At 40.5% G+C, this 22,201-nt stretch overlaps 1 protein-coding gene across 1 annotated transcript in view; it reads right to left on the bottom strand.

Moving 5' to 3' along the window:
• Snd1 (staphylococcal nuclease and tudor domain containing 1) overlaps nt 1–22,201 on the bottom strand; it is a 421,942-nt gene that overhangs the window by 216,368 nt on the left and 183,373 nt on the right. The window contains exon 12 of the mRNA XM_052719698.1: nt 15,158–15,258. Coding sequence (XP_052575658.1) covers nt 15,158–15,258 — 101 coding nt within the window. The remainder of the gene's footprint in view (nt 1–15,157; nt 15,259–22,201) is intronic.

Genomic DNA, 22,201 nt, shown 5'->3' with positions numbered 1-22,201 from the left:
CAGAGAAGATCAAGTACATGGGATTGTATGTGCAGACTATATGTAAACACTAAACATGTATGGATCTGGGTGTCTACAGGGGTCCTGGAATCAATCCTCTGTGGATACTGAGGGACAACTGTGCTAGGCTTGACAATCCTCTCTGCCAACAGTGAAGAATGAGATTATGTCTCTGCTTGAAAAGATACCTTGAAGGGCTCTCTAAGGCCAAGTGATGTAATTCTAAAATCTTGTGTTATATCACCGTAAATGGTGCTCAAACTATTTAACATCAGAACCCCGAATAGTTTGTTCTATCTATTCTGGGTGTGCTGCTGAAAGAACTTTTAACAAATAGGAAGGCATAACAGAAAGTAGCCAGGGTTATAAATGGGGTTATATCTAGAAGGGCATCAACATAAAACAGCAAATCTACTCCAGGATATTAGTTGAATTGAAGGCTGCCAAATAATCATGCTTCAGTCATCAAAACACACATTATTAATTTGAGACACATCAGTCTATATCCAAAATAGAACACAATAAACGATTCTTCATGGCTATTTTACTATCGGCTTAAAATGGAGTAAAGTCCACAAATGGTTAACTGAGCCTGATACATGGATAAATGACACTTCAATCTGAAAGGTGTTTATTATTTGGAGAAGCAGATTGGACTAATTATCAACAGTGGCAACAAATGAGGTTAAAACCAATACAACCGAGTTCCTGTTGAGGAGAAAATTTCACAATATTATATCAATCACTAGCTACCAAAATAAGTAAGTAATAAATAAATCTGAATTCAATGAGCAATCAAAACTAGGGTTAAAAGAAACCTTATAGGTCCAACCAAACTCACTGCATGGAGGCACCATACAACTGCTCTCTCAGGAAAGCATATTAACTATGGTCCTGTTGGAAGGATAATGGCAACAAGATTATGGAGGCAATTTGGTAAAAATCCCTAGGAGAGCAGCGTGTGGTGACACACACCTTTAATCCCAGGGCTGCAGAGGCAGAGGCAGGCAGATAGATTCCAGGCCAGCCAGAGCTATTTAGTGAGATCCCCTTTCCAAACAAAACAGAGCAAAAATAGAACTCACTAGGAGATAACTGCTTGGGAAAGTCTGAGTGAGCTCATGAAAGGGCAGGCCCTTTGGGCAGACTATCTCAGGTAGGATGGTCACTTTGTGGCTAAGGGACAGGATATGGGTTGGTTATCAAAGAAAATTCATGGCTAGATGCTAAAAACCAATGGGAAAAGGCTTTGTGGTTGCTGTTTCTCTCACTCCCAAGCAGCTCTTAGCCAGCTGGGAAGAAATGCACTATAGAAGCAGAGTATCAGCAGTGCCATGACATGTACTGTCTTGAGCTGGAGGCAGATCTAGCCATCACCAGCTCGGCCCTACACTGCTCTGCCATCTTGCACTTTCTACACAGAGTTGGAATAGGAGAAATTAATCGAATCACAGCAAGTGAGAGAACGACCATGTGTAAGGTCGCTCTAGTTGTAGGAACCTTGCTTCCTACAACTCTGCTGGGGCCTGGTCTGGGAGGACTGAAGATGGTGGTCTGGGAGCCTTCTGTGTCCTTATAGGCTCCTTTCCTGCTGAAATCACCATGCAAGACTTAATGCCAGCTCTGCTCCAGACCAACGAAGCAAAAACCCATAGGCATGAAATCACTATTTTAAAAGCCCAAGCCTTAGTACTTAATTTTAATTGGGGGCATGTTGCATTGTTTTTTCCAAGAGTCTCATAGGATTTCAAACAAGCTTTGTGAAAAGCAGTAGTCAGAATCCTTTTTAAAAATATACTCAATTTCTTAAGAAATGAAAGGCCAAGAATGACTGGGCACAATCTAAGCCCACACAGCCCCCATCATAAAGTTGCCAGTGCACCTGATCTTCAGAAAGTATAAACTGGGCTTCAGAACCCAAGAAGTATAGGTAGGGAACAGACCAAACATTGTTAATTGTTTCAGAAATAGAGACTCATCCTTAAAGCTTCTATTTAGGTTGTAAGAAAGTAGGGAATTAGTTGGGGCAGCAACCAGGGAGATGATCCCTCACCTCTTGCCTCTTCATAACAGAACTTTCCAGCTGCCATACTGCAGTTCCAAAGCAGCTGTGCTGACAAGAACCCCCTCCAAAATGTACATATCACTTAGGGGAGGGGAGGGTGGCTCTCTGCCTCTCTGAAGAACAGGGACAAATAACTCATGGCCATTATGACAAAACCAGGCCTACGTATCTAGTTTATTATTAGCCTGACATTAAACACCACTTAAAAACAAAACAAAACCACCCGCCCACACAAACACATACCCCAAGATGGAAAATTACACAATGGCATCTGGAATGATCTGCTCTGACAGAGAAAGCAGAACCTGCCAGACCTAGTAATGTCCAAAATAGGGATAGGACAATCTCAGAGTCTCTTTCACATTCCTGATGGTTTGTGCAAACACTGATCTAAACTGTGCTTCATTCACAGTAAAAGGATTCAAAACAATAGTTTAGATTCTAGAAGGCTGTCACTCTGTGCAGAGAATACCAAGCCTTGACTAGCTGGAAGTGTAACTCTGTTCTACTGAACCCAATCATTTTTTGATAAGATAGAACAAAATTGTTTTGGCACAGGTTGATTCTCAGGGAGGAAGCTCAAATTAAGTTTTTGTCTCGTTTGGATGAGGAGGGGAAAAGGCAGACTTCTCTACCCTGGCCCATTACAGTTCATGGCCACAGCCCAGTCATCTGGCACAAGAACAGGGGGAGCATGCCTTTGTTCCCCAGAATTTATTAGCACCTGGACCAAATCCAAGGTCTACCGTATTGAGGCCTAAACTGTGGCAGCTGCTGGCGACTTTCACTTCTATACAAAGTCTAGAAGGTCTGTAATTAAGAGTTCTAGAAATAAGAGCCACTGGAACCTAACTATACATGGAAACAAAAAATGTGGGGGAAAGAGTCAAGAGTTTTCCTAAGAACTGAAAAACAGGATTTTCTGTTTTACTTAATGAGTCATCTTTCTAGTGTAAATGACAATTGAGCCCAAACAAAAGGTTAAGGGCTTTCAAACATCCTATTCTTTCCTTCCCTGGGGGTGGGAGGTGGGGTGGGGGTGGGGGTAATGACTTGGTTTCATGCTTTAATGACTTGGTTTCATACAATAAGCCACTAAGGAGACTCTGGTCAACCTTCTCTTGGCCTGATGTGCCCATAGCAGCAGATTGTGCTAAGTGACACATGAAGGGAACACACAGCTTTCAGAAAGGGAAGGTTTTGAAAACAAAGTGTCAGGGAAGTGCAATGCAATTACTTCTTGGTTTAAAAAGAAGGATGCTGCCAGTGCCAAGATGATACTTTTTTTAAGGAGGAGGAGGATGGCATGAGAACTGTAAAAAGCTTCCCTTGCTACTGACAGCTGATAAATCACAATTTCAACACAATGGAGGCACAAATTAGAGCAACAGCCTGCTGACTCTCATTTATTTGTAAGCAGATACACCAGAAAGCCAAGAGGTTGTTCTATATAAAACCCATGGTAAACCCCGTAGAAAGCAGTCTCAAACTCCTTCACCAAGCCACGACTCTTAACAGCTACAAATCCTACCACAGCCTCATCTCTGAGGCCCTGGTGTTTGCTAAATCTCTTTTAATTTGTTAACGTCCTATAATTTAAATTCATTTTCATTTAAGGCAGAAAAGATCATAAAGGCTTCAAGAGAGAGAAATAGAGAAGGCTACTGTACAGGCTGCCAAACCCTAAGTTAGTGGCCTTTCGCTCTCATCAATTCATATACGCATGCAGCCAGCAGATACTCGGCTCTCCAGTTAGAGCAAGCCCAGGAAGAAGATGCTGGCATACTTCTTGAATTGATTAGATAGTATCTGGTACTGCTAACAGGTAATGATAAGTGAAGTTTCTTGAAATGTTGAGAATGGCACAGTCCACTACTCTACATTTATGAAAGACCTTGGCAATCATTATTGTCTTATATGAACAAAGTGCTTTACCATTAAGACTATGGTAAAATCTAGACCATAATCCAAGGGGACATGAGTTTTGTTTGGTCATTTCTTGGGGGGCGGGGGCAGGTGTTGGGGGAGATGGTGTAGGATTTGAGCCCGGGATCTTAAATATACTAGGCAAAGAAGCGCTTTATCACTGAGCACTCAGGTCAGGTAACATGCTCATATTACATGAATGTTTTGATTAATTAGTTAGGAAATTATTATCCGTGGTTGAGCTCATGTGAATGTGATAAACAATAAAAAGATGGCATATAAAACATGAAAGAAAATTTGCTGTAAATGAGGACTAGGAAATGGTTAAAATAGAAGAGGGAGTGGGAGACAGGAGAGAGGAGGGAAAGAAGAAACCTTAGGGCAACAGTGACTGGCTGGGTGGAGGCTGGTAGACTGAACATTTATAACAGCGGTATGAGGCACACCATTAATATCTCTAACTTACCAAGAGGAAGCCGAGACCCAAGATTATACAGTCATGTAATAGCAAAATGGAGGGGTTTACTTCATGTCTGTTTACCTCCAAAATCTACTGGGGGATGAGAGGGAACCACAGAACCTTAGGTACCCAAAAGAATTTGTCTTAAACTACATCTAAACATTATGCTTCAAGTGCTCAAAATTTTCTGTTCTTGAATTAATTCCCAGAAAATGAATACCCCCTCCCCCACTAAGTGCTACTACAGGGTCTGGGAGAAATCTCCCCTATACTTTTAACCTTTTTTGAAAATGTCTCTACAATTTCTATTACTTTTTTTTTTTTTTTTTTTTTGGTTTTTCGAGACAGGGTTTCTCTGTGTAGCTTTGCGCCTTTCCTGGGACTCACTTGGTAGCCCAGGCTGGCCTCGAACTCACAGAGATCCGCCTGTCTCTGCCTCCCGAGTGCTGGGATTAAAGGCATGCGCCACCACCGCCCGGCAATTTCTATTACTTTTTAAGAGATCACTCAGTATGAACTGCAGCCAGTCTCTTAAGCACCATCACAACTGGAGATAGAAAAATTCGTAAAAACTCCATTCCTATTTCCCTTAATACTTTTTAACTGTGACGACCACAGAAATTATAAAGACAAAAGGCTTGAAAATGAAAATGGTATTTAAATAACCCAGACATTTTGGTTATTGGTAACCATGTCAAATGTCCCTACTTCTCATCACATCAACTGCACTAGTCAAAGAAATAAAGAAGGAATGCTTGTGGGAGGTCAGAATGGCTAGACTGAGAACTATGTCCACAACCTGTCCTTTACAAGGCCCCGACAAAATAAGGCAAAGGTCAACATAGAAACAGAGCAAAGCTCTAACAATGATGGATAGGAAGAGAGCATGATAGCAGCACAGCAGGAAATATGTGCAGATTCTGAATGATGGGAAGCAGAAGGGATCAGATTGGTGGAGAAATGGTAGCTTGAACACCAAGAAGACAGAAAACTTCCAATACAAAGGACCATACAGACGAGGCTCTGAGGACACCATCAAATCATCCATTAGAAAGCCCATTCAGAAGAGCCGCACAGAAGGAGCACTCCTGGATCTCCCTGAAGCCCACAGAATCACTAAGAACAGAAGGGTCTGGTCTAACATTGGGCAAAAACTCAATGAATACATTTATGAGCAGGCATGTTGTTACAGACATGCCTGCTATCCCATACTTATACATGAAATCCCAAAAAATATGGGTTGTTAGCAGAAAACCATAAAAAAGGCTCATGGAAAAAACAAAAAACAAAAAAACAAAAACAAAAAAAAAACAGGGCTGCAGATATCCCACGTAAAGCCCATGGATCTTTGTAGAGTATGGACTTACAAAAAGTGCATTAATAAAATTACACACAACACTGAGTATCTACTGGCAGAGGACTTTTTAGTTCTTCAAGTTATCTTGTCTCCAGCTCCTTCTAGATGAGATTTGAAGAGAGAGAGGTGCTTTGGAAACAGACTATTTTTATTAAAATATAAAAACCAACACAAAGTTAGCCTTCATCATTAGTCCATTGTTTTCACATGAAAGGATTCACCTTCACAGATGTTTTTCCTTCCATTTCCAGCTTGCTACAGAGGCTACCCATAAGACAGAAGAAAGTATAAAGGTTCTAGAAGCCAGCGAAGTTCTAACACCTTCTATGAAAAGACGCTGAAACTGTAGATTCCTCAATTTAGAGCTCCAGATTTGTAAGTCTCTCTTCATTGGTCTACACTCTCCTTTATAGGAGAGGCGGGTATCTTTCATTCTTAAGTCCTTGAGAACACCCTTTAAACAAATGTGACTTCCAACTCAATACCAAAGTCAGTCTCCAAATTATCAGTCAGCAGGTAGTTTGCCTCAAAGAAACGTGTTATAGTCATGCAGACAGTAGGAAATGTAACTTTGAAACAACCAGATGGCTTCTGTGGCCTGGACGAAAAGCAGGGCATTATTCTGAGAGACCTCTGCACAACACACTGCAGCCAGTGTCTGCTCTGTGAAGTACATAAAGCTCCCAACAGAGCCCTGTCAGCCATGACAACTTGACTGAGCTCTGTGATTTCTTGCTCCAGGCCTGATATTCAGGAAGTACCACGGAAGGAAGGCTGCCTCTGATACAGCTGCCCACTTCTTCCTTTCCCATCTGAGATGTCTGGGGAGCAGCACTGTGACAATGAGGAGAACACCATCAACTATTAAGCATCTGCCCTTCTCCATAAATATAAGTCAAAGCACACAAAGTACTCAGGGACTTGAGAAGGAAAGGAGCAAATAAACAAAGAAAACATTCAATCACAGAGGAAACAGATACCTCTGATAACACAAACAGGTGTTCACTCTTTCAAAAAGTATTCAGAGATAATAAAGAAAATGGTTTACAAACTAGAAAGAAGGTATTATAATGGTACATTTAAATAGAAATTAAAGTAAGTGCTAAAATAAAACAAAATAAAGTGAGCTACATTAATAGAACTGTGTGCAAATTTTGTGAAGGTGGGAAATCCTTCTCGTTTACCAATATAGTTATGATGCCTAACACAGTGCACAGAATATAACAGGCACTCTATAAATACATGAAGAATAAGCTAATGGGTAACTAAATGGATAAACAAGTACGATGAATGAATAAGCAAAAAAGTGAAAGTAAGTCAACTATGTGTGATTGGCTGGCCAAACAAGTTACCTGGAAGATTTAGTTGAAGGCATCTCTTCCAATATCAAAAGAAACTGTAAAGAAAGAAGGTCTTTAGAGACAGCCATGGCAAAAGGTCAAATACTAATAAAATTTACAGAAGTAAAGGAGAGAGTCAAACAGGGAGAAAATAATCCTAGATAAAGTTAAAAACAAAGTCTAGAATCCAAGTGTGGTGAAGCACACACATATATTTCTAGCACTTAGGAGGTCAAGGAAGGTAGATTGTGAGTTCAAGGCCAGCCATAGCAGGACCCTGTCTCAAAAATCTTTTAAAAATGAATGTTCACATTTAAATATGTAGCAGGGGGAAAAGATATATCTAGCAACAATTTTATAGCATTTCGGAAAACCAAAGTTAAATAAAATACTGTAAAACTTCAGGAACAGGATGGGAAGAAAAAGCTACATTTACAGAAATGGAAATTAAATTTCTCATAAACATTGATAAAACAATAAATATAATTATTTCAAAATTCATAGAAGATGAAAAAATTAGTTATTTTGCAGGTAGAATAATCAAGAGTACATCCCAAACCAAGACAGTTCTAGACATGTGGGGATTCAAAAAGTTTGCTTCTCACACAGGGGGAAAATGAAAGATTTTTTTTCCCCAACAAGATGAAAGGTAACAGTACAGAGAGAACAAGGAGGTGAATTGTAGCTTAACATGAAGCAGAGAAAAGAAGAGGTGGGAAGAAACCAATGCACATGTCTTAGAAGATAGTGACACAGATTTCTCCTCCACAGGCTTACTCACTATTGTCTCATTTTTGGTCTAATATAATTTTAATGTCTAACACAATTCCATATTATAACTGCTCTGGGGGCAGAATTAAACTTTTAGGATGAGTTTACAGACCAAGTAGAGAAGACAATTATAGTGACAGAAGAGAAATGCAATAAATGTTACAGATCCTGATCACCTGGGGCCAGGGTTTAAAAGAAGAAGTTTTGAGTCTGCCATTTTCCTTAACATTCAGAATAGAGAGCACGTCAATATCACGGTGACCAGAGACAGATTAACTGAACGTTAGAAGCCAGCTATTTAAAGTTATCATCTATGACCCATCAGGTGAAAGCACCGGAGCTACCTGGTGGAACAAGGGTAACTGAATGGAATCCCCAGAGTTTCCCACCCTGAATGACCCAAAGAACAGGCAGATTTCAGTGAGTGGCAAGGGAATGTTTCATTTAGTTGTTGACCTATCTAGTGGTTATAGGAAGAATTAGTTCTCGTATTGAATTCACCCTATTTCCAAGTGGTAAGGTAAGGTCTCTGCAAAAGCCTGGCAAAACTGGAACAGAAATTAACCTTTTTATGCCCCAAATAAATAACATCATTTCTGTTTCTTGAAGTAAAACCTCATAAATATGGCAAAGCTAGTGAATGTCCATGAGAAAAGCAGGTGGGGTATGCCTGAAACCTTATACTTAGGCTGAGGCAGAAGAGTCAAGAATTCAAGATCACCCTCCACTACATAGTAAGCTTGAGGTCAGCCTGGCCATGGGTAACCTTTTTCAGAAGAAGAATGGAGGGGAGAAGTGAAGGGTGAGCAGAGAGATGGCTTAGCAGTTATAACCTTCTACTGATCTTACCAAAGACTTGAGCTGGGTTCCTGACAACCACATCTGGCAGCTCCAGTAACTCTAAGGGATCCAACAGGCTCCCCAGGACTCCACAAGCACCTATACTCACAAGTGCACATATTCCACCCCCCCAACAAATATTCATATAATTAAAAATAAAACAAAATCTTAAGGGGCTAAAAAGATGGCTGAGTGGTTAAGGCTGCTCTGTTAAAAGATCTGGGTTGGATTCTTGGGCACCTATAAGGTGCACTGGCTCATAACCATCTGTACAATACTTCTAGGGGATCTGATGCCCTCTTCTGGCTTCCACGGGTACCAGGTTCAAAAGTGGTGCCTAGACATACATGCAGGCAAAATAACCATACACATAAAAATAAATAAATAACACGTAAGTCTCATGGTTCTTAGGAGACATCAGCCTCAACTCCTCTCTTGTTGGGCCTGCATCTGTCAATATTCCAAGACAGTCTTCCTGAGAAGGGACTTCCTGGCCTAAAGCAAAGCCTCACTGTCTCTCAGGCTCTCCATGGTCTGCTGTGGGAAAAGAAAAGAGAGCTCAGGAAATATTCAAGTCCCCATAGCCAGGCAGTCTACTCAACTGCTACTGTAAAAAGGAAAAATAGGGAAAGAGAAAGCTCTCACATAATTTGTACATCCACAGGTGCCATTATAAAGAGCCACACTGAGGCTCCATAAAGCAATAATGGCTATCAAGCAATCAGAAACCAAGAGCTTTAAAGAAGCAAAGCTTGGCAGCATGAGCTTTTCATTGACAGTTACAAAATATTTGAACAAAAGAGACAGATTTATCTGAAACTCAAAACTATTTTCCAGACTCCAGTCCTGAACTTGTTCAACTGTCATGTTCTTGTGGTGCCTTATGGGATGCGTCTCTCTAAATGATTGCTATCCTTGAGCTATCAGAGGACAGAGTCAAGGACTTTCCCAAGTATTGTTAACCATTATGGACACAGACAAAGCCAATGGAAGTCTTTCTTTTACTCAAAGTGAAGACTGTATAAATTAGGTAGCCCATGCCTCCCAGAAAACCACCTAAGTATCTCTTTTAAATGCAGGTAGGGTTAGGTGGGGCTTAGTCAGAAAACAGAACTTCAAGAAGCACCTTTCTTTCTAGTTGTAGCTTGAAAGTGAAATACTACTGCTATGTTTTAGGAATTGAAAACCAAGGGGGAGACTGGCTGACAGAGAGAGCTTCAAAGCTATGGAACTTGAGTCAGAAAAGCTGAAGATTGTATGATATTTACTCTTATTGTGACTGGGGGGGTGGGGCGTGGAGAGAACTAACTAGGATTTAAAAAGGATTATTCTAGCAGAGTGAAACAAGACTTAGCCCAGTGTTTTAGTGGAACAGCTGGAATGAAAGTACCCCTGAAAATCAAAACCGAAGAAAGGCAAAAGTCAGCCTTTTTGCTTTCAAAAGTCTGTGTCCTATGACTATAGGAAAGGGAAGCTCTATCTGTGAAGAATTCAGAAAGATAGAAGGGAGTCCGCAAAGACGGAGCTGAGTCTGCTGGATGACACTCGTGGAGCAAAGAGGTCACCTCAGAAGTCCTAAACCCACAGAACTTGGACAACTCCTCAGGAGGCAAGACCCTACACTCATACAAGTATCAAGATGAGTAGCAGAGGCTATGAAGGGATGGAGAAGGACGATGCACAAATTCAGAGCAAAACTACTCCAAAAACCAAATCATCTCTCTCAAAAAGTAAACTTGTAAGAGAGATGTAAACCAGCATCTTCCCACTATTTGTTGTCCTTATTCCATTTCTGAGCCATTCTTTACCTGTCTAAAACATGGGCCCCTCCACCATTTCCTACCATTGTGAAATACGCCATATATTGAGAAACAATGGGAAAAGGCTTGGCTGACAACTGTACCTTGATATACAGCTGTTTTCCAGGGGTGAAGTTGGGGAGATGGGGAGATGAAGTGTGTAACTGTGTGAAGCTTGACTCTGGCTTTATTTTTAGGTGACTTTTAATAAATATGAACAACTTTTATTTTAATGCCATATACAGGGAAAATATGAGCTATGAGTTAATAGATTTTATGGATTTGCCAAATTGGAGCTCAAAGTAATTGAGAAGTCCAGCACAGGGAAAGGTCACCCCAGAAAATCTCACTTTTCAAGAAAGCACTGGCAAGAAGGAAAGAATGAGATTTTAATCACTGCAGCTAATTACATAGAAGACTAAATCACAAGAAGAGTTATTTAAGTGTCTTAAATACAATAAAAAGTAATTAACAGGAAGCGCCATCTTGACAGCTTCATGTCACAAACCAGGCCTAAAAAGATCAGCTAATTCCCAACCCGGGAGCCAGAGAATGAGAAAGACTCAAGGTTTGATCTTTTTATTTTTTATTTAAACTGTTTTGATTAACAGATAACAGCTCTTGCCAACTCCACAGTGAAGTTAATCAAGAAAAAAATTTTAATCTATTAGAGGAATGATGAACCCTGTTTGCATCGATTCCCTAGAGACAGGAAGACACAGGAAGCTGAAGCCCGGGTGACAACAGCAAGGGCCTGGGGATTACTGACTCCCTCCCGTACATCAAGGGTTAAAACCATAAGGCTTCCACTCACCCCTTCTGAGAACACAGACAATTCACACAGTTTGCATGTGTGGTACATCTAAGAGTTTCCTTTGAAATAGCCCTTTGCAAGACACCATCTAATCTGCCTCTTTCTTCCTGTTCCCCTGGAATCACCAACTTCAAAGGAGCTCTTCCAGTCAGGAGTCTGAACAACAGGAGAGCCATGAGGTGTGGGGCAGGCCGCCTAGGCATGGACGGATCTCTCCTGCACTGTACACTAGTCTGACAAGCCTGCCTTCCAGAGAGGAAGTGCTCGCTACAGATTGCCCTTAACCTTCCTTTAACATACCCACACAGCCTGTGACCACAGCAAGTGAAGGGCAGGTGCTTGAGAGAGGGGCAGAGGGTCATTCTCATCAACTGGGACACCTCACTGAATTTGTTCAGTCATTTGCTTTGTTTCCCAGTCAGCTTTTTCCTGGGTGTGCTTGCTATTTTAATTATGTACTTCTTTAAATATCACATTAAGCAGTGAAATAAAAGCACACAAGGAATATGTTTATGAAAACCCACATGCCTTAAAAGTTGAACAGAGAGGAATGACTTTAAAATGGCTGCAAACCAAGTGAGCCAGACAACTGTAGCAGAAAAAGGCAGAGAAAAATTCAAAATTATAAGGTTCTGCAATTAGTATTCTTTTTTTTTTTGGTTTTTCGAGACAGGGTTTCTCTGTGTAGCTTTGCGCCTTTCCTGGGACTCACTTGATAGCCCAGGCTAGCCTCGAACTCACAGAGATCCGCCTGTCTCTGCCTCCCGAGTGCTGGGATTAAAGGCATGCGCCACCACCGCTCGGCCCTGCAATTAGTATTCTTAAGTCCTCATTTCAGACAATAAGTTATGCTGTTCACTAGGATAGCAAGTAAGTGACCTGTGTTTCTAGACAGGTACTAGAGATCTGAAAATATGGGCTCAGTGGGTACGGCTGCTGCTCAAGCCTGACCACCTGCTTGATCCCTGGAACCTACGTGGTAAAAAGAAGAGAACTACCTCCCTCAAGGTGTCCTCTGACCTCCACATGGGCACTGTGGCCGATTCATGCCCTTCAAGCCACCTAGCTGTACAAACAAACATAGGAAAACCCTCTTTTCTACACAATGGTTTTCAATAACTAAGCACTAAATCAAAGGGGTCTTAATACAAATTATTTCTGAATATGAGTTAAATGTTTGAATTTCCTTATTAATAACTCATTCATCTACAATATTATTTTAGCTGTGGTTTTTTTTCTCTTTTTTTTTAACTAAAGAAAGTTAATGAGTGAAAGGAGATAGGTAAAAAACAAATCAACTTCAGAGAGAACACAGAAAGCAAGTCTGGAGGTCCAGCTGCTAGGGATTCTACCTTTAACACCAAGCTTCCAAAACAAGTAAAGAAGGAAAACTCTCAGCTACTGTCCTGATTAGATAGAAACAAACTCAAAGCGGGTGGAGAGAAGGTTTAGCTTAAAAGTCTACCTGGGCAAGCTTCATGAACTGAATTTGATCCCCAGAATCCCCAATGAAGGAGAACAGGCTCCTGAAAGTTGTCCTGACTTCTACATGTGTGTACACACACACACATACACACACACACACACACACACACACACACACACACACACACACACACACACACACACACACACCATGTGTAGCCATCCAGGGAACGAACATTGCAGCACTTCTAGGTACGCTTCCTAAAGGGTCGTGAATAGCATTACATTAACAACAAATTTTTTGTATTATCTGGCTCCTGGCTGCTGGAGCTTTGACAGGAACAGAGAAGACAAAGCTCCCTCATGCCAGGGTGATAACAGTCTAGGGAATGATGGCTTCAACAGTATCAGTAACCTCTAATGTTGAGACTATGTCAGGTCTCTCCTTTCAAGATAAACCAAGTACAGAGCATATAAGAAGCTCCAAGAACTCAATGCCCAAAAAGCAGGTGATTGGACTTCAAAACAGGCAAATCACTGGAATAGATATTTCTCAAAAGAAGGCATACAAATTAGATACAGAGTCATCAACACTAATGACCAGGCAAACAAAAAACTGTAACCCAAAGAGACAATGAGGTAGCATCTCTATCCAATCAGAATGGTCATGATCAGAACAGTAACAAGTCACAAAGGGTACAACTGGAGAAAGGGGACCTTAAGCTTTTTTTGGGGAGCCTAAACAGCACAGCCATTATAGAAATACTAGGAAGTATCTCTCATTCTCCCTAGTGAATCCACATCTGGTGGACTATTAAATAAAAACCTGAACAGGTTCAAGGAGTGATAAAACAAACTTGAACTTGAAGGTCTAAGTCACAGGGCATAGCCACAACTCTTTCGATAATGTGAAAATACATTCAAGTTGGCTGTCCCAGATTATCCTAAAAATTTAAGAATCCCAAAAAGCCAGTCCCTGAATATCTGATTTTAGACAGTGTAAATTTATTTTTAAATATACTCTGGTGGTATGTAAGTGAGATAATCCAGTCTGATGAAGTGTTAAACGTTGGTGGAGGCCATCTGCCAAAAATAAAGATGTACGTCTGAACAGACATGAAACTGTTTCCTCAGCAATTAGAACAGGAGCAGCAATCTATGGAGATGACTGGTTTTTCCAGTCACAATTTTTATACAGGGAAATACTAACTTCCAGCATTTTCCAATACAGAACCATACACTCAGCTTGAAAGAATTGGTGATAAATTGATAATATTATAAGATAGTTAGTTAGAATGATGACCAAAACATGACCTCGTTTTCCACATTTTGAAATGTTATCTGATCTGTCAGAAGCTGGCTTCCTATAAAGCCTGTGAAAGCAGTGACATCAAATGCCTATATTGGGATTGTCCCACAAAAATGAAACCTACAATTGCTGTGTGAACATTAGCAACATTAATAAACACAGGAGTGGGACTGCCTAAAAATAGTCCTTTCCATATGCAAAAGCAAGAGTGAGGGAGAGAGGCTTCTGCCCGACCAGAGAGTTCTAGAAGCTACACAGTGAAACATCTTTATCCTCTTCGGGCTGTTGCTGTAACTTAGATGCAGTTCTCATACTGGGCTTTATTGTACATTCAATAAGACAATCCCTGTTTTGATGAAAGCCCCATTCTTTGCTTCCCCTTAAAAGAAAAGAAAAATACCAGTTTGGTAACAAACAGCACTTAAGACTGTTAAGGAGAGAAATAAACAATGACCATGCTGGTATATTTTATGCAAAGTAAAAACTGCTACTGGGGACTGGCTGATTGTTTTAATATTTATTGTGAGAGCACGGCCCAGCAGGCTTCCTCCCTGCCCTGGCAGATACCTCCCTTGAAAGACTCTGCTCATCAGCCAGGCTACCCAGGGACCTAGGGACCTTGGAATGCAGCTGAGGCATAGGCAGTACATTATCTCTATACAAAGAAAATGTCCAGTTAGCTTCTCTCTCCTTTCTAAAACTCACCTTTCTAAACCAACATACAGAAGCTCTTAACTAATTTTGGACAGTACCTAGGGACAGCTTCATACTCAATAAATAGCATTATTAATAGTAATAATGTACTTCATAGGACCAAGCACACAGAGCCCAATAAATCTTAAATAATAACAATAATGGAAGTATATGATTAGCTAATGAGTGATTATAAAGTACTTTACAAATATAAAGTGCTACACAGGCACATAATTATAATCCACCGGGTTAAGTGCAAGAGAAAGCAAAGCATTGAGAAAGGGGGGCAAGACTTGACTGAGCAGAGTATTCAGCTACTTAAAACCAAAGCCAAGTCTCTGCCAGTTAGAACACTCACATTCCTCCAATGGTGACAGTGGCACAGGTACGCTCTGAAAAGGCAGGCACCGTTTCTGTGGCTGGGCTGGCTGGTCTAATGTAGTCCACAGTCACATTGACCTGGAAATAAAGAATCAAGGGAGTTAGGTTTGGAAGTCTACGACAGCTCAAGGGCAGCCATGGACACTTGCACAATCAACTCAGGTGGACTTTACTGATCTAAGATTAACTACAACAAAAAGCCAACTAACACATAGCAGAAAAAAAAATCTATAAAAGACAGTATCTAGGACCCACAAAAAGCTTTTGGTGCTCAATAGCACAATTTGATTAAGAAACGCCTTAAGACTCGAACAACTCAAAGACAACACAGACGATGAGAACCGCTGGCAATGATGCTCCACTCCAAATGTCACCAGGTAATTGCAATTTTAAGAGTGAAACACGAGCTGAGGATGGTGCTTAGTGATACAGCACTCGGTTACCATGTACAAGACTCTGTCCAACCCGCAGCATTGCAAAAGGACCCCTCTACCACATAACTAAGCAGACATTCTACCAGAAACATCTCCTTGAGATTTACTTGAGAGAGCTGAAGACTTGTCCACATAGAAATCTCTACATGGATGGTAACAGCACTTTTGTTCACAGCTGACAATAATTAGAGGCAACCATGATGACCTTCTGGAGATAATCCTGATGGTAGACTATTATTCACTACAGAAATGAGCTGCCATGCCATGAACAGACACAGAAGAACCTCAAATGCTTATTATTAAATGCATGAAGCCCGTCTGCAAGGACTCGTACTGCAGGCTTCCAACTGTCTAACATTACGGAAAAGACAAAACTAGGAAGATAGCAAAGAAATGAGTGCCAGTCAGGGAATAAGTTAGCAGAACTTGAGATGGTGGGGAGACTTGAGGGCACTGGAACTGTTCTGCCTGCTAGCACAAAGACAGCACATACTCTTAGGTTTGTCAATGCCTACAGAAAGTACACGACCAGACACGGACCCGTGTGTGTGGAGTCATCATCATCATCATCATCGTGTCAGGCAAACATCTCTCTCTCTAGTATGGGACACTGTGCATGGGCAGAGCTGGGGGCACAGAATGTATGCATAAAAGGTCTCTATATATTCTGCCCAACTTTGCTGTAAACCTAAAACCACTCTGAAAAATAGTTTATTTTTAAAAAAGAAATTAAGAAAAACACTAATAACCCAAAGAAGTCAAATGATTGAACAAAAGATTCACAGAAATTCCACTTGACCGAGTGGCAAGAGTGGCAGGATTCTTGAGCGACACCAGATGTTAGGACAAAATACTTCTTAGACCATTTCTGCATCAAATACCTATGTCTAGATAAATGACTCGCCTCCTCAGAAAGACTGCATGTCATTTCAGTGTGGACTTCTCCTGGACCAAGGAAAGAACTATCAAGAAGAACAAGATGGCAATCACAAGGAGGCTTGGATCTGATTTCACAGTGTGTCAATCAAAGTGACATGGGTAACTAGGTCTAATGCAACACAGGTGGAGTTAGGAAGGTTTGTGGGATGGGGAATACAAGTATACAAGGAGAGAGGAGACCAGAAGAACCTTTAAGTTTTCAACAAATAAAGGACATGCATACAAATAGGAAGCTGCAGGAATAAAATGAGAAGTGTACAATAAATAAATGTGGTCATACTGAACAATACTATTTCTTTATGAAATGGTTTAATATAAACATGTTTATATGCCACAACCATTATGTGGGATCATTAAGAAACATTACAGGTCATATCTGTATGCTTGGTCTGGGTCACAGCCAAGCTTTATATATCTACACTAAAGACCAACTCTGACTCAAACAGCATGAAGCCATTTATTTCTGAGTTCAGAATGCCTTTTCTAAGCACATCATCAATTCTCACCATCAGCCTAAAGACAGCATACTGTACAGACATCAAGTTCAGCTATATTGCTAGTCAGTACCATTCCAATTCTTTTGCTTTGTCTGTTCTTCACAAATGTTTTAAAAACAAAACAAGGGGGGCCTCTGAAGATGTTTCAGTTGGTAAAGTGCTCCCCACAAAAACATAAGGGCTTGAGTTCTGTTCCTGGCATCCACCTAAAAAAGAAACAGGCCAACAGCACACGCATGTAAATTCAGCACCTGGGGGCAGAGACAAAAGAATCCCTGGGGCTTGTGTCAGCCAGTCTTCCTAATCAGTGAGCTCCAGTTCAATGAATGAACAGAGGAAGACACCTGATGAGGACCTCTATCTAACCTCTACAAACAAGTAACACACACAAATAGGAAGACACATACATAAACACATGTACATACATTTTTCAAAAAACACATAAAAGAGACAGAGGTCTTAAAATTCCAACTGTCAAATTACAAACCTGGAGACCACCAAGTCACACTTTTAAATGTGGGGGAAAACTGCCAAACCAAAAAACAGGAGCAATATCAGAGAGCAGGCACAAGTAAGGATGGCCCCTAAAAGCAGGCATCTGCATTCCAATTTTATAAATGTGAAGAATGGGCACCAACAGAGGTTAACCCACAGATACTTTAGAGTTTTTACTAGTTTCCCTGCATGCAGCTGAACTTGGTTAATCTAGGGCAAGGTCAGGCAAGAGGCATGGGAGGGCTGTACAGAGAGTGCCTGGGTGACTCAGACTCTAGGGAGAAGTCTCAGGTATGTTAGTTCACCTGGAACTCTCCAGAAAAGGCCTCCAGCATACCTGCCAAAGTGAGAGGCCAGGAAACTAACAAGAGGATCTGAAGCCATGGCAAAAAGCACACAGGAGGTCAAAATATCAGCCAAGTATCAAGGGGTGGCCAACCACGGAATTAAAGTATCTCAGGGCCATAGGGTGTGCAGCTCTCAAGCCTCTCAAGAAGTTTCTTTGTGCAGCAGATAGCAGTTCAATGCAGCAACTTACAACTGACCCAATTACATGTATATGTGAACAAATGACTAGGAGGTACTCAGCCACAAATGGGAAATCTATCTCATACCGTCCCCAAATCTCAGGGACAATCGCAGAAGAGGGGCCGGGAGACTTTGAGAGCCAGAGGCCATGAAGGACTGAAGCAAACAGTGTCTTCTGGACATGACAGGGTCACTGCAGTCGTAAGATCACAGCACCTGCGGTGGTCTGCTCAAGACCTAAACAAGCTCAATCCAGTCAATACTCCAGCAAGAGACACGAAGGGGTTCATTAGCCCCATCAGCTGAGGAGCTACAGGCAACTGATAGCTTCTGGGAAGGGAGAGTCCATTTTCTTTAAGGGTGTGGCTTCTGGCATGTTGATCATATTCCAGTGGATGGGCCATACCCAGAAGCATATGGATTGCAAAAATGAGTTATGAAGTGGGAGAGGTAGGGTGATAGGAATGGATTTAAGAGGAACTGGGAGACAAGAATATGATTTAAATACATGGTGTGAAACTTTAAAGAATTTATGAAATATTTTTAAATACATGGAAACGACAAAGTAGACATATCCCAGAATTTTTAATAACCCATTCAACAAACTCATGCCCCTAATTTCTACTAGTAGGATGAAAGAGAAAAAATCATCATTGCTTAAAAATAAATTAAGTGAAGCTCAAAGTTACCTTGTACCTGCCAATGCCAAGCTTCTTCCTCAGCTATTAGAATAGAAATATTACCAGGAACATTTTCTCTAGTTCAACAGGGTCACAGGGGTAGTTGTGGTTATGGTGGAGTAATGATAACAGAGTGAACACCCGTGCTTCCAGGCCAGACGGTCAGCCTGAGGTGCCACCCCCAGACTGCCTTCCAAGGGAACTCATGGGGACACACCTCCCACACACACCCTTTAATCTTAAATAACCAAAAGAAATAACAACTACATTCATCTTTCAATTAATTATTTCCTATGTCAAGAAAAGAGAATTGCAAATGAGTAAGAGATTAAAGAGCTCTTCATGGCGGCAACATTATTAAAGAAAATCTCAGATACAAATGAAGCTCTGAGAATAGCCCACAGCCAAGATACACACCTGCAGGCAACTATGACAAACCAGGAATTAAAGTCAATGTGTAATTAGCATTTATGTCCCTCTCCTGTGGATTCTCAGATCTGTTCCTCTACTTGGAGTTTTTCATCTCCAGATATTCATCACTGACCTGTCAATCACTCTGAAAAGTCGAAATTTAAACAGGTTCAATTAAAATGACTGGAAATCTTAGAAATGTCTGTTTGAATAAATGATGACCTGAATTTTGGGTTTGTGGTAAGTTCATATGAAATAGCCTGAGTTAAAGAGAAGAAACTGATGAATATAAAGGTGGTCCTTCCTGTGTCAGCAAAGATGCAGATGATAACGAAATGACAAAATGTGAATTGCCCATCCACCGAAGATCAGATGGTAGAAAGAAAGACAATGGCAGCCAGATGCTCCAGAAATGTTTGGTTGACATGTGTGACATCTTCACATGGACCCAAGAGCACTAGATTGGAGTTTTATATTATCACTTAACTCTAAAACTGTAAAAGACAGCCGAGCCAAAAATGGCATATTATGCCGGGCGGTGGTGGCGCACGCCTTTAATCCCAGCACTCGGGAGGCAGAGGCAGGCGGATCTCTGTGAGTTCGAGGCCAGCCTGGGCTACCAAGTGAGTTCCAGGAAAGGCGCAAAGCTACACAGAGAAACCCTGTCTCGAAAAAAAGGAAAAAAAAAAGAAAAAGAAAAAAAATGGCATATTACATCCTAATTTCTTTTATCTTTGTAATTTATACCTTCCTTTTGCACAATTAACTGGAACATACAGATTGTAAGCACTAAGAGTGGGACGATCATGTCTTCTGTTCAGTGAAAGAACTGGAATATGACTTGCAGTTGAACATACAGTAAATATTTGTTACATGAATGAATGTATGTAATCAGGAATATTTTCAGGCATAAAATTCTGGAGGACACCTTTGAAATGAAAAGGTTGGGCATTTTAAGGACACCTTGAAAAGCTGTTGGCAACTCTGCTGTTTCATATAACAAGAACAATGATTTCAACTGTGGGTGTGGTGATGGATGCCTGAGGAAAGAAAAACAGTTTAAAACTGTGATGAAACTCCAATGTTTAACAAGAAAAAGTAACTACCATGAGAGACAAAGCAAGCAAAAAAATACATTATAGTATTTATCATAAAATTTGTTTCTCAAAGCTATTAGCGAACCCCAAGCAGTCTAAACAATACGAGGCCACTACATTGCAGAATCTTCTTTGAAAAAATTTCAGGGAAACTTTGGAGGAAATCAGATGGTTTCCTAAGTCTGCATCTCTGTCTCCTTGTAAAGCCTGAAAGCAGGTAATATAATAAAATCACATTGGACCATACTTAGACTCTGAGCATCTATGGACATTCTTCACATAAGTAGACTTAAAAACATCAAATCACCAAAGAACTTGATAGATGCTAATTTAATGAGGAAATGTGACCTACCTAAGCATTAAAGATGGGGTAAGGAGAAGAGCAACTGCATATCCATAACATTTCCAGGTCATGGCTAAAGTTTACTTTTAATATAAATAGATCTGTTATGTGAAACTATTTTGTATAATTACCACATAATCCCACCTATTAGTCACTGTATTAGTCCACATAGTGAGTCATAAATTCATAGGAAGCTGCAAAAAAATACTCTTCCTTTAGAAATCAGCTGTTCTGCGCCTGTTCTCACGGCAGAATTTGTGGGTAGTTATGGAAAGCTTCTATGAACCTCTGACACACAGAAAATGGCACCATCTGGGCCTAAATCCAAGTCCCACTGCCCAGAAACAATAGCGAGTAAAACCAGAGAGCTTCAAAAGGCAGGCAAGGAAGCAGTGGAGCAGCCAGGCTCCCAACAACCTCATAGAGCAGCTGTGTGAACCTGCAAGTGTCACTTAGTGTCTCTGTGTCTGCCCTGCTCTGCTTGGAAGAAAAGCATTAGTATGCGTGAGACATCAGAACAGGGCCTGACTCAGTAAGTTTCATGCAAGCACTTATTTTAAGATAAACAGGTACTGATTTTCTCAGAACAGTGCCTGGCACAGAGTAAGTGCTAAATAAGTACGTATGAGATAAATAAACACACCTACACATACATATATGCATAAATAAGACACATGTTGACTCAAGTCATTAGACTTCTAAAATCATTAGACAGACAGACTCAATTAAATACACTTTTCTCCTTAAGGAGTCACAGCAAACAAGAATGTGTACCTCATACATATTCATCCCAACTTCAAGATAAGTAGGGCTTATTTTAAAGAATGACATACTATTTAGTATTTATTTAAACGTTTTAAGGATTAATTTTGCAGGTACTAGTTATTGGATATTTTATTTACTAAAGATAATTGGAGCAGAATGCTGTGAACCATCTCAATTAGTAGGTTAACTGGAGAAATTCTGTGCAGGATGCTTCTTGACTTATTAAATGAGGAAGACAATGGACACCAAAGAAAGACCATGAGTACATTTTCTTTGTACTAATGGGACCTTCCATACATAATGCCCCTCACTATTTAAATTATGCATCCTTAGTCCTTCCCTTGCTAAAAAGTACCTTATGGAATCATTCTGAAAATATTGATAGATATTTTTTAACAGTTTGAAACAGGTCAGTTACCCATTCATCTAGGAATGGAACAACCTCAAAACACATTGGTATTGATGACCCTTTCACATATAATTACAAGTGCACCTACATGACTCTCATAAGAAAGACACTGTCGAACTTACCTGCTTCTAGTCAGTATGTGAAAGAAACCTGAGTACAAAATGAGAGCCCCTGTGCATGTCTACATTTGGCTAGTAGCAACAGTGAGTAATTAAAAAGAAACAGATGAAATTAATCTTATTTATTTCATACATAATTTATACACTACCATCATACTAATATTAAGCTAATATTGAGACTTTTTGTATAAAACCTTTAATATTTGGTATGTTTTTATGTACAACACATCTCCATTTGGACACCCTCAGTCACATATGGCAATGGCCTGAGCCACTTGGTACTGTATTCCTAGCCTATTTAAGA

This window comes from Peromyscus californicus, unplaced genomic scaffold (genome assembly GCF_007827085.1).
Source record: "Peromyscus californicus insignis strain IS unplaced genomic scaffold, ASM782708v3 Scaffold_6__1_contigs__length_162567912, whole genome shotgun sequence".
Classification (NCBI taxonomy): domain Eukaryota; kingdom Metazoa; phylum Chordata; class Mammalia; order Rodentia; family Cricetidae; genus Peromyscus; species Peromyscus californicus.
The sequence above is the reverse complement of the archived record's forward strand: the minus strand, read 5'-3'. Positions and strand labels throughout refer to the sequence as shown.